The sequence below is a fragment of the Pundamilia nyererei genome, unplaced genomic scaffold (assembly GCF_000239375.1).
Source record: "Pundamilia nyererei isolate P.nyererei 1_Seehausen unplaced genomic scaffold, PunNye1.0 scaffold00020, whole genome shotgun sequence".
NCBI lineage: Eukaryota > Metazoa > Chordata > Actinopteri > Cichliformes > Cichlidae > Pundamilia > Pundamilia nyererei.
In genome coordinates, this window is record NW_005187421.1 from 2,263,043 (window position 1) to 2,276,413 (window position 13,371).

Below are 13,371 nucleotides of genomic sequence, written 5' to 3' on the forward strand. Positions count from 1 at the left end.
TGGTTCACAATTTTTATCAGTTATTATAATTTCTTCTTGAATAATTTGCAGAGCCATTTGCAAGGTATCATAGGGATATGGGGACCATAATTAGACTAATTGTTTTCAAAGACATTGTCACAATTACTGCAATTATAAAGCAGAAGTAAACAAATTACTCTTGTTGGGTTTTCTTTGAAATTAGCTGTTTACTGATAAAAAAAAATAATCAAAATGTTACAGAACAAAACATTATCTGTGTGGAGACTGTATTACCTGAAACAGATATAAACACGCCTGGATGTCATATTTCTCACAGTTTTTCACAGTTAGAGACTTGACACCCTCTGTGAATTTGCATCTCTTAATTTCCTCACTTCCTTTACTTTGTGATTTACGGAGAAGACAAATATGTTTTATATAAATTTTGGCCATACAGTAGCTACTGTGACCTCATCTACTGGTTTATGGATTGATAAACCCATGGATTATCTTAGATTATTTGATGGATAACTTGATAAAATTGTTCCATATTGCACAAACACCATAAAGAAGGTTCAGCGTTCGATGGTTCAAATTAATTAAGGTGCCTCTTAGCTGACTCTTAGGTGCCGGCATCTACATGCAAGTGTTACTCAAAGATGTCAAACCTGCATGCTAATACATCAGCCCATCTGTGGTTATCTCAAGGGGGACAGTTAGCTGTCTAGACCAAAACAATTTGTAGCAGGATGTAAACATGTTTATTTCTGGAGTGGATCTAAACATTGGGTCCCAAATGGCCACTTGAGGAACTGCAACTTAGGCCACTTTTGCTTTGGCTTAATTATTCAGCCCTTAAGGCTGCGACTTCTACAGAATCCATTTCAAAATATTCTCTCACCATCTCTCTGGTTGAAAATGTGTTTTCTCTCACAGGCAAGCTTTTCATTGACTTCCTTTTATGGCTCATTTTGACACGTCCTCAAAATATAATTTAAATTCATTGGAGCCGGTAAAGTCTGGTTAGACAATTTTATCTGCTTCATTTAATCACATCTTTCATATTCAAATTGGAATTTAATCAAAGGTAATCACAGCTGGCTTATCCTGGGAATATTTAGTAAGTCTTTTATTAATGATTGCCCACCTGTTCATCCCAAAAGTCACTTTTAATAAATTCTGCTTTCATTTTCTTTTTCTCTCCTGCTTAAACATCATGGCTTACATAGTCCTCCAGCAGGATTGTGTTGTTGTTCTTCAAAACAGCTCCACTATTGACACTTTTGACCATTTGTTTATCCTTCCCCTGTCTCCTCCATTGCTCTAGTGCTTGGTGTGGTTCCTGAGCTCTGCCTGTGCCGGGACCTGGAGCTTGACTGTGACGGGGCTCATCTTCAAGATATCCCAGTGGTAGCAATGAATGTCACTATGATGTGAGTAGAAAATAACCCCTGTTTTTCTTCGATACTTTCAAACTCAAGCAATGTCCAGAAAGACAGTCATCAGCAGCGATTACTGTCACAACTTGCGAGAATTTTTGTAGCAGACATTTGCCACTTCAAACATCACTTGCCACTGTGAATACCTGTCATTGCCACAACTTGAAAGGTAAAAAGTGAAAATTATTGCCTGAGACATGGCACTCAAAGAACTCAAATCTGTTGGACAATTCTCTGAGAGCAAAGATGGTGGTAGAACTAATCATTCTCTGGGCAAAAAAAGTCTTTTAAAAAAATTTTCTTTTAATTTATTCTTTACATGAAAGTTAAGTTCAGCAATATACTACTTTAAACAAAATGCATGGATATATTTCAACAAGACCACTCAGTGTTGAGACTTACTGTTAAAAGCTATAAAAGCTAGCCCGTACTCATTTAAAATATGGCCTTTTTATCAGTACAATGTACAACATCCAGAATCAGATCAACTATGCTACCATAAGCCCAACACCTATGTTACAAATTTAGCCTTCAAAATGTGACATTAAGACAACTATAATGTATGTGGAATAAATAATAAAAGGCTCATTAATCACATGTCCTCACAGACTGACTGGATGCGTCGCAAGCACACTCATTTATAGAATTCCCTGTTCAACAGTTATTTCGAGTGGACCAGCTTCTAAATATATGACACATACAGCACATCTCAAGGTGTGAGTGTATATTCTGAGCATATTAGCAGTAAACATGTTGCAATGATTTACAAATGTCAGAAGGTACAGAAAGTACAAAAATGTTAATAATTTAATACTAGTAATATTTCCATAATGTGGAGGGGCCCTTTTGCCAGATCTCAGCCCAAAAGAGCATCTTTGGGTTGTAGTGATCCTGGAGTTATACATTATGGAAGTGCAATCAATACGTCTTTAGCAGCTGCTAAATGATGATGCTGTCAAAGTCTCTCATAACTAAAATCTCAGAAGAGTATTTCCAGCAATTCCTTGAATCTATTCAATGAAGAAAAAGCAATTTTAAAGGCAAAGTAAGGCCCAACCCTGTTAGCAATCAAGTAATTTTGTAATTTTGTTTAGTTTTGTTTTCATTTCTTTTAATGGATTGTCAGTTCAAATAAATAACACTGACTTTTTGTTCTAATGAATCATCACCTCGCTTCCTTTCATGAGCCCATTATAATTATCTTGCCCACTACAGGGCTATGAAACAATCTAACTAGGAGTCATAATTAACTGCTTGCACAAAGAGCCTCTGGGAGAAGACGGTCTCTACTTGCCAGCTATCCAAGAAAAACAAAGTTAAAGTAAACAAAGTTAGAGAATGGTGCTCCAAAGGGGATTGCGTTAATAGTAAGACGTTTTCCCAAATGTGAAAAAACTGACTACTTCTGCTTGATAGAATAGTGCGTGAGAAGATGAGCTTTTAATCATCCTTTAATCCTTTAAAAGGCTTGGAATCAGCAGCTGAATCAGTTGGTCAGTTCAGGGTCTCTTGACCCTGATATGGTCTCTTGGCAGAATTTAAAAGACCACTAAGCTGTAGCTTGTAATGTTTACAGATTAATGTTTCTGGTAACTGGCTTAGTCAGAAAAAGTAAGTTGGACATTATAGGGAGTTTTTGTCTTTTTATATGTATTTTATGTGGATAATCCAGTTAAGATATTAACATATTAAAATATTAAAATCTGTACATCAAAAATCTTCTTTGACTAAATTAAAATGCCTGCTATGTAATAAATAAATAAAATCAGCGTAGTGATGTTATGTTTCATTTTAAATCATTTTTAAGATTCACAGCCACAAAATCCCATTAATCATAGTCAGAAGAAACATGCTGTCCAAGTGTCCAAAGGTGAGTGGTGCTTTTGGTTTCAAGCAATAAACATGTAAATGTCCCTGTCTCTCAGGTCCCTACAAAGGAATGGGCTTCAGAAACTTAGAGCGAACATATTCTTTAAGTACCAGAGCCTGCAGAAACTGTGAGTGTTCCATTAATTGTGGATTACATGCTATTTATGTTCTTTTATTGCATTTGTAGTCTTATTGTCTTTCTACAATATTCTTTTCTGTTTTTTATATTGTTTATTTTTTTCTTTAAAAAATAAAAAAAGCTCCACACACAATAGATCAGGTGCTATAACCCTACCCTATTCATTGAGTAAAGCATCTTCACTCTACCTTGACCTGGCAAATGCAACAAATAAGCATCACATCTATAAAGCTGGTATGTGTAAGCTAAGAGGACTGCTGGGGACGTTGACAGATTTGTTCTGCTTTGCATACAAATTCATTCATTGTCCACTTGTGTTGTTTATCAGCCTCACACAGTCACACTGACAATGGCAACATGAGAATAGGTCTTATCCCTCGCCAGAAACTATTTGGTAGCTTTTGCTGGACTGAAATCTTCCCTGAGTTGTGTATAAACAAACATTAGAATGAATTGCCGTGTGTGAAAACACAAGACAAAACACAACTGTCAGCAGGGGTTTGTCGAGCTTGTAGTGTGCAATATAAAGGAGTATTCTTGGAAGAGATTATCATTATTTGATGTGAACGATTTCATTTACGCAAAAGTTGCACTTGAGCAAAGGCATTCGGGCTTTATGGCTTAGTATGTCTGTTTTGTTTTGTTTTTCTGATAGCTATCAAGTAAAAATAAAGAAAATATTTTGTGCTTTATGTATGGATAGATATCTCCAGCACAACAAGATTCAAGATGTGAGTCCTGATGCATTTAGAGGGCTGTATAACCTGACAAGACTGTAAGTTTGTTACATTTTTGCTTTACGTGTAATTTGATAATACACACTCTGAGTTGCATTGGTTTCTTATCTGTTCTTAAAATGCAGAAAAGCATTAGTTCACTTGCAGTAGTTAATTTTGGCAACCTAGCACATCCTGCTTCTTGACATTAACAAGGTATGCTTGTATATGAACATTCACTTTAAGAGGATAGATTATATAAACTGACCAATGATGAACTGCTTTTGGAAGGTCAACACCACTTACAAATTGTTATCAGCATCTGGTGCAGGTAACCTTCCATTGTCTTTCTGTATGTAGATATCTGAGCAACAACAGGATATCGGTTTTAATGCCTTGGGTGTTCAGGGATCTGCACAAACTGGAGTGGTTGTATGTATCCAGCTTTTATAACATATATCACCTTTTATTTCTTCTTCTTGCTTTGTGCTTTTTTTATTACTTTCAGGTATGCACGTCAGTGAATGCAGTTTTGTATTGTGCAAAACTATATTCTATTTTTGATGTATTTGTTTTTACTCTAGGATTCTTGAAAATAACAACATCCATCAAATATCCCCCACGACCTTTTCAGGACTGAACTCCCTTGTTCTATTGTGAGTCATTATTTTGACTTTTTTCTGCTGCAAAGGCTTTCAGATCATCGAAAGTGGTGCTATTAAGAGTGCTTGGCAGCTACGAGCAAATGAGTGTTCTTTCTTTGAACTTTAAGAGAAAAGCCTTTCACCTTCTTTCATTTTGTCTTACTGATTGACAGGGTTTTGCTGAACAACTCTTTGACAAAGCTGGATGACATCTGTCGAGAAATGCCCAGATTAAATTGGTTGTAAGTAGAATGTCAAAAAAAAATCTAAACTTCTCCTAACATACAAGTGCCAATTTGCGATCAATCTGTTCTTTGTGAGCAGTTAGGGTGCATTTGTCTGTGTTCATTTGATAATATGTTGTTGCAGGGACCTGGAAGGAAATCTCATTGAAGTGATTGGCAATGCCTCATTCAGCTCATGCACCATGCTGACAGTTCTGTAAGTATAAATCTACATAATTTATTACATGGCTGAGGTGCAGTCTTTGCATTTACATTTTTTCTTTTGCTGCAGTTCCTGTTAGAGGATTGCAAATCAACCTTAGTTTCATACAAATTGATGAACTGTACTATCCTATGTGTGGGATCAATTCTGGCAGTTCATTAAATGGGATTAAGGTAGGAAAAATAGTCATATAATTCTTTCTGTGTCTGTTGCCTGTCTCCAGGGTTCTGCAGCGAAATAGGATCAGCTACGTACATGAACAGGCTTTCTCAGTCCTGCAAAAGCTTGGAGAATTGTAAGTAAAAATATTTTGCACAAACAAACTTCAAAAATCAAAACAAAACTCTCTGGATTGTGCCAAAAAAAAGCTGAATTGAAGCCATGTAAGATGTGGATTTTGAAGATTCATTGTGATTAATGACTCAAGAAGTTCCAAAAGAACAGAAGGAAACGACAACATTTAAAAACACTATAAATGCTCTGTTCTATTAAAAAAGCACTGAAATAGCCAGATCTATGCTTTAATCGCTTCCAAAGATTATCCTAGACGTCATTAAAACCGTCTGTAACACCTAAGATACAGCAGCTTCCTGTCTAAGAAGGACAAACATCAAACACTGCTCAGTGCAATAACCGACATCATTTAAGGACGTGTCTAATAAAGTAACATTTAGCTGAAGGGTTTGTAGAAAACCCCTGTGGAAAGGCAGGGTGCACCCGGGACAGGTTATCAGTCTCACAGAGACAAACAACCATTCAAGATAATATTCACTCCTGTAGCCAGTTTACAATCATCAGTTAATTACAATCAGCAGTCCTTGCTGCTCCATCTACTTGACTAACATCTGTATAGACCACTTCAGGTCTCACTTGTATTCTGATACGTTATGGAATTTGCACAGGTGTCACATGAATAGAACTGAGTGATTTAGAAGGAAATTTGATTGAGATCAGTGGTTATAATTGAGCATTTTATAGTCATGTTGATGATCCATGAACTTCACATTTTTATTGTGTCTGTGCTTTGATTCTAACAAGCAACAGTCAGTGGCTTTAAATGTGGAACTTCTTAATACTTTTTGACAATGGCAATTTGATCTATATAGCACATTTAATTATATGTAAAGTTCAGAAGATATAAACCCAGTGTAGGTTTTATATGACTTAATGCAGTTAAAACAGCAAAATAAAGCCCCCACACCAATGTCAAAATCATGAATAATCAAAATCACTGACTTTTATCTGGTATTGTTACAGTAGCAGTGTGGATAGAAAGAGTTAATCCATGACTGGGAAACCTCCTGTGTACGGTTAACATCAGTTAGTCTTTAATTCTCTTCAAAAACTGTTGAGTTCAAACATCCAGTCATCCACCCATTCACACACTGGTGATAGCAGCTACATTGTAGCCACAGCCACCCTGGGGCGCACTGACAGAGGCGAGGCTGCCGGACACTGGCGCCACCGGGCCCTCTGACCACCACCAGTAGGCAATGGGTCAAGTGTCTTGCCCAAGGACACAACGATCAAGACTGTCGGAGCCGGGGCTCGAACCAGCAACCTTCCAATTACAAGGCGAACTCCCAACTCTTGAGCCACATAAGAAACCACTTGGACAAAGACATTTATATTTAATGATGAAGAGGGATAGTAGGTTAAATATGTAATGCATTAAAGCCATACAACCACAACATTCACAGTGCTGCAGTTGGTAACACTGAATCTTCAAAATAGGGTAACTGTGAATGTATTATATTAATGCAGTCTGGGAAACCTGCTGTGGATGGTCACTAATGAAAAACGTGGCTACAACAACCCACCATAAGCATAGTGTCAGTATTCAAAGGACTTTACATTTTTTGTTATTGCTGTTTTTCAGCTTGCCTGTCATTCTATCCACCCCCTCTCCCCTAACAGAGTTACTGAGGGTGGATCTTCCTTTGAAGATCTGTATGCATCCATCAAATGCCCAGTGTTGTACATCAATATTTATTCATTGTTCTTTATTTTTGGAGAACTGATGTGGATTTGTCTGTGCACACAGGGATCTATCCAGAAACAGACTGGCAGGAATCCCTCCGAATCTCTTTGTCTTACTTGAGGATTTGCTCCAGCTGTGAGTTCTCTTTATACAAATACCCACAGACACATAGTTCTGTATGCGGATACCTTTCCCATAGCCTTCTCTATGGCTATTTATATCTTTGTAGTCATCGAGAATGACAGCAGACTGACAGTTTGTCATTTTGCAAAAACTAGACATAGTTTCATGTTTTCAATGAAAAGTGTGTATACGGACTTTGACTAAACTGTAGTAAATTTTGCTGGGGGTTTTGTACTACCTTTTAATTTTTAGAACTTATGTAATGATGAAAAATTGCAAATTGCAAAGATAATATATGATTGTATCAGTTTTAAATTAATGTTCTGTGAAGGGGTTATGTACGGCTGGTTAGTTTAATATACAATGACAAGTCATAATTTATTGAGCAAGTACATGTTATGTAAGCATTAATTTTATGAAGAGTTATTAGAAGCTGAAGCTATGAAACACATGAAAGAGTGAAATATTTACCTTCTTTTAATTGAAAAATGATAAACTGGTAATAACTAAATTGCTCAAAGAATGCAAAAGACAATTCCCTTATAATAAATTATAAATAGCAAGGATAATATCATTGTGATATTATTGTGTTTAACATTGTTATACAGAATAAGTGTAGATTAAATACAGAAAATACTACAAAAATAGTGTCAAACTGTGGTATAGCATCTTCCTAGGGATTATAAATTTTAAGCAGAAGACAGTCAATACACTGATTCCCTAACCACTAATAAATATGCTGGTGGGAGGATAACAAGCTAGAAAATGAACAGAGGAAGGACACACCTTTAAGATGTGAAGCAGGAGGTAATGTGACAGTATGACAGGAAGATAAACATGTGGGAGGCAGCTGACATGCATAAAATGCTTCTAGACATATTTAAATGTCACTGGTGTTCTATTTGTTTTCATGAAACTGCATCACTGAAGATTGCTGTGCTTTGTTTCCGTCCTCCCATGCATAATGTACAGTGAACTGTAATTTCATTAATCATTTATGTGTGTGTGCTGTTCATTGTTGCTTATTTTCCCCTTTTTTCTGCAGAAATATATCGTACAATCCCATCATGGAGCTGCAAGTTGACCACTTTGATAAGTTACATAAGTTAAAATCATTGTAAGTATTTGATGATGCATCCCTGATAACATTAAAATTTAAAAAAAATCAATGTTTAGCATTAAATAAAACTGAGTTAATCAATAAATTGATATCAAGTAACCACACAAACTCGGTTTACAATCAACCTTTTATGTAAATATACAGGTTTTTTATTCTAATTCATTATTTTTTTACTATATCATATTTATTTTACTTTCATATTGATCTTATCTTATTGATCTTATCTTTCATGTTGGTGCCTGTCCAATTACTTTGGTCAGCTCCAGTTTTTGATTTGATTAGTTTGACTAGTTTGAAGAAGGTTATCATTTTTTAATGTTTTTCCATTTTTGAGAACCTCAGTATATTCTGCATATTGCTGTTTGAGACATTCCGGCAAGTGATTGTCATACTTTTTCTTCATACGCACAAGCTTGAATTCACAAAAGTCAAAATCGAAATAAACAGAAGACTAAAAATGTCTCTTTCTAGTAGAAATGTCCCCCATTTAGGCCTTGAAAGGCCATTTACCAAGAAGAAGATTTGGTGAAAACACGTTTTCACGTTTTTGTGTACAAAACAAATCAGCATACTGTATTGTGTGTGGCATCAAACTAAGACAAAATCATCTTTATATTTGTTAGGAGCATAGAAGGAATAGAAATTGGAAACATTCAGCGAAGGATGTTTGAACCTCTCAAATACTTGACTCATATGTAAGTACTCCATTGTGATGGTCTATGTTTAAACAGTAAATCCTTATTGTTCAGTCTGGACTGTCATAGAGACAATGTGTTACTCACACATAGAAATATTATCCTAGTAATGAGCTTTGAGCTGGCCTTATTGAGACTGTCAGACTCCTCTTCCAACCAGGAGATGATTAAGTCAAGCTTAGTGTAATCCTTCTTTTCTGTTGCTAAAACAACTCAAGATACATCCATGTAAGTCCTGAAGAGATGCAACAAGACAGAGAACATGATAAGATGAATGCCTCTTCACCCTTGGATACAGTCACAGAGATTCTTTAACGTTCCCTTTGTAATAGTGCTTCATACAAGTTTTAGTAAGTGTCAGCTGCATTCAAATCTATCTTATTTTGCAGAAGTAAAATGCATTTTAAAGCAGCAGTGCTCCAGCTACTTCATTCATAAATATTTTGATATATGCCAGCACCCTACCTTAGACATGAATGGAATAGCATTTTTATTTCACAAAGCAATTAAAAAAATTAATTTAAAGTTGCATCTCTATTTGAAGAAATTGTTGCACCTATTATTCAGAAAACTCCAGAAGTAAAGCAGTGAACTGTTTTCAAAGGGATTGATTCTTTATAAGAGTGCATTTCCATAAAACATGTGCATTGACTAAAGGGACTTAAAAAAAAACAAAAAACAACATAGTTAATTTTTGAACATCATGATTTGATCGCAATTTAATTGTCCTAAAAAGGTCATTCCGCTTTGGTTTTGAAGAGCGAGCACCAGCATGTGTTTGACATTTGAGAAATGTGAAACAAATATTGGCCAATTATTAATTTTGCACTCAATTCATATTTTCCTGGATGAATTCTAATAGCACTGAGGATGCTCTGACTTTCCAAATAGAGACTACTGTCAATACTCTGTAAATTAATGCCATTCCTTTAATACTATAGCAATAAAATAACTGATTAACATATAGTAAGCAAATTAACATTGTAAGGACAGTAGCATGTTCACTTTGACATTTAGCTATGGGCAATATTGGAAGCTGGAAAATAGTTTGATTTGTTGAAATGTCATTTTTAATTACTGTAAGGACTAGAGCAGGGCAATATGACCAAAAATATTTATCACGATATACATTTGAAAATTTATAATGATATAACTGACAATATAATTGACACTAGACAAAATACTTTACAACTCCACAACTTTATTAGTGGAAAAAAAAAATCAATGTATTTTCACTTAAACAAGCAGCTGTTTTTTATGTGCATTAAAGTTATATAAAAATTTAACAGTGCAAATGCAAATTCCTTGCTGATATTATTTTGAAGCACAGTACGTATCACTCTGCGAGGCTCCTGCCTACGATAGCCGCAATGCTCCGACAATCCATCAAGCGGTGCGGGTTTCTTAGCTTAGCAAAGTCGTACTAAAACATTTGACAGATTTTCGAGCGCCGTGTACGACATAAAATTGTTTCGAGGTCAGTAAACACAACCAGAATTCATACATAAGGCACACGGGATTATAAGGGGCACTGTCGATTTTCAGAAAAATCAAAGGATTGATTTTAAGTGTGCCGTATTTTCCAAAATACGGCCGTCGCTAGCATGCGCTAACAAAAATAGTGCTTTGTTGTGTATCTGATGGACGAAAGCTAAACCAGTTCCACGCCACTGAAGTTGCAGCATTTTTACAAACCAATTCTGGTTCATCTGTTTCATTCAACGATCCGCTTTCGTCCTTCTCATTTTCCGTCGCCAGCACGCTTTTTCCGCCATGTGTGTATGAAAACAAAGGCACTGCGCATTCGCATTTTACCCATATTCTATCGCGATATTTCATTTTCTTATCTTTGCCCAACATTACACCGGTATTACCGTGAACGGTATGATATGGCCCAGCCCTAGTAAGGACCATAAATGACATGTCAATTTCTATACAGGGGTTGATGGTGGGAGATGGGCAGATAATTCAGCTGAATAAACCCTTTAATTCTTTCTTTGGATAAAATGATTACTGTTAAACTTTTGCAGGTCTCCACCTGGGTAGAAAGACAAAAGACAAAAGCACTCATTTTAATTTAAGTTGGCTTCTTGATTAGGTTTACCACCTTTAGAGTCTCACAGCTTCGGGTGCTATTATTTCCGTATAAAATTGGCACTTCAGATCACCAGAATACCCCTTCTTGCTTTATTCCTCTCTCTTATTTCTGCACCTGCCAGTATGTATAAAAAGAAAAGACATTTACAGTGTGGAATTTTCCTGTTGCCTTGATTGACCCGGAACCTTTTTGGTTCAAATAAACAATCTCCTTTTGTCTGTTGCTTAACCTTACACTTGTTTTGCGTGATTACAGCTACTTCAAGAAATTCCAGTACTGTGGCTATGCTCCTCATGTGCGTAGTTGTAAGCCCAACACTGATGGAATCTCATCCTTTGAGAACCTACTGGCCAATATTGTGCTGAGGGTCTTCGTCTGGGTTGTGTCTGCTACCACCTGCTTCGGCAATATCTTCGTCATCTGCATGCGGTCGTACATTCGCTCAGAGAACAAACTACATGCCATGTGCATCATCTCCCTCTGCTGTAAGTCACGTTACTACATTTAAAGTGGAAAACTCGTATAACTTTTAGGATATAACTTTTACTGGCTACAAAGATTTTATTGTTTGCTGTTGCAGTTTCTAGATTGCAACTGACATATTCTTCCAACACTGTGTCCTTCTGATAGCCTTGAATGTCAAAGACAGCACAAAGCATGAAATTAGTTTCCACCGTGCCTATCACCATGTTTCAATAATAAAGGTTTAATATTAAATACACTGGCAATCCTCATGAATACTACTAAATGCAAAAAGCTGGCAGTTGATTAGATAAGATATTCTCATCATCCAAAGAAATAAAAAGTCATTAAGATAAGACATGATTAACATGATATGTAAAAATAGTAAATATATATTCAAACTTAACTCTTGTCATAAAACTGCTTTTATATATGATGCATACTAAGTGGCAAAAAGCAGTTTTGACTGAGATACAGCTGAACTACACTCGCCAGTCACTTTGATGGGTTCAGCTATTCAGCTGCTTGTTAACACAAATCAACCAATCAAATTGCAGCAGCTCAAGGCATGTAGACAGGTTGACTCAAATTGACATTCGCTATAACCAAGGTATCTAGACGTGCATTTCTAAGTGCACAACAAATCACAAATCATTGTTGCTGATCATGCCGACCCGTTTATGATCACAGTTTAGCATTTTCTTTTATCTACTCACAAAAGGATAACAGTCCATGACACACTATGTCACAAAGCTCAAAACATCTCAAACTGGTTTCTTGAACATGACAGTAAGTTCACTTGTTCTCAAATGGCCTCTACAGTTACCTGATCTCAGTCTGTTAGAGCACCTTGGGATTGGAATGGGGAAACCGCATCATGTATGTGCAGCCAACAAATCAGCAGCAAATCTGGTATGATGCTATCATGTTGGTACAGCCTAAACTCTGAAGAATGTTTCCAGCATCATGTTGAGTTTGTGCCACAACAAAGTAAAGCCGTTCTGGAGGCTAAAGAGGATCCGACTTGGTTTAAATTAGATTTAAATCTTTCTTTTTGATAAAGCATATAGTAAGGGCTGGATCAGGTGACATGTAATCTTTAGTTATTATTAATCTTTGGCTTTCTCCCACAGCATGTCTGTGTCCTATCTTCCTCCCCTTACCGGTAACCGGTCGCAACTGATGTCCTGAGCCAGAGCCAGAGCTGTTAGTAAAAAGCTGTTCACGTGTTTTGTGGTTTCAAACACAGTGGAAAAGTAAATCCAGTCTTTTTGTGGAGTGCACTGGTGTGTGAATGTGATATGAGAACTGTTTTCATTAGCAAGTAGATTTTTGGCCAAAGAAAGCCAAAAATGAAGCTTATGATGATGAGAAAAGTAAAGCATTTTAAATATGACTTATTCTTTGCTACTTTAGCTGAAGAGTTTAAAAAGAGTATCTTAATGCAAGCAGGATGTGTTTGCATATTGCTTTTAATATGGCTATTAAAGGAGCGGAAAGAGTCAAGGAAGAAATGAACCAATAACAAAGTACAAACATGAAAGTGTTGAGTCATCCGTACTTAGAACTGGAACAAGACTTGACATGAATTAATTATGCTTGTATCAGCCATTGCCTTTTCCTAAGAAAGCCAAAGTATTCATGATCTTTAAGTGACTATATAGGAGCCCCATCACA

The 13,371-nt window shown here is 36.3% G+C and overlaps 1 protein-coding gene across 1 annotated transcript in view; it reads left to right on the top strand.

Moving 5' to 3' along the window:
- The window catches only part of rxfp1 (relaxin family peptide receptor 1), a 72,465-nt gene that overhangs the window by 52,331 nt on the left and 6,763 nt on the right, over positions 1 to 13,371 (top strand). The window contains exons 4-15 of the mRNA XM_005726593.1: positions 1,289 to 1,394; positions 3,326 to 3,397; positions 4,112 to 4,183; positions 4,485 to 4,556; positions 4,709 to 4,780; positions 4,942 to 5,010; positions 5,138 to 5,209; positions 5,439 to 5,510; positions 7,260 to 7,331; positions 8,365 to 8,436; positions 9,063 to 9,134; positions 11,488 to 11,717. Coding sequence (XP_005726650.1) covers positions 1,289 to 1,394; positions 3,326 to 3,397; positions 4,112 to 4,183; positions 4,485 to 4,556; positions 4,709 to 4,780; positions 4,942 to 5,010; positions 5,138 to 5,209; positions 5,439 to 5,510; positions 7,260 to 7,331; positions 8,365 to 8,436; positions 9,063 to 9,134; positions 11,488 to 11,717 — 1,053 coding nt within the window. The remainder of the gene's footprint in view (positions 1 to 1,288; positions 1,395 to 3,325; positions 3,398 to 4,111; positions 4,184 to 4,484; positions 4,557 to 4,708; positions 4,781 to 4,941; positions 5,011 to 5,137; positions 5,210 to 5,438; positions 5,511 to 7,259; positions 7,332 to 8,364; positions 8,437 to 9,062; positions 9,135 to 11,487; positions 11,718 to 13,371) is intronic.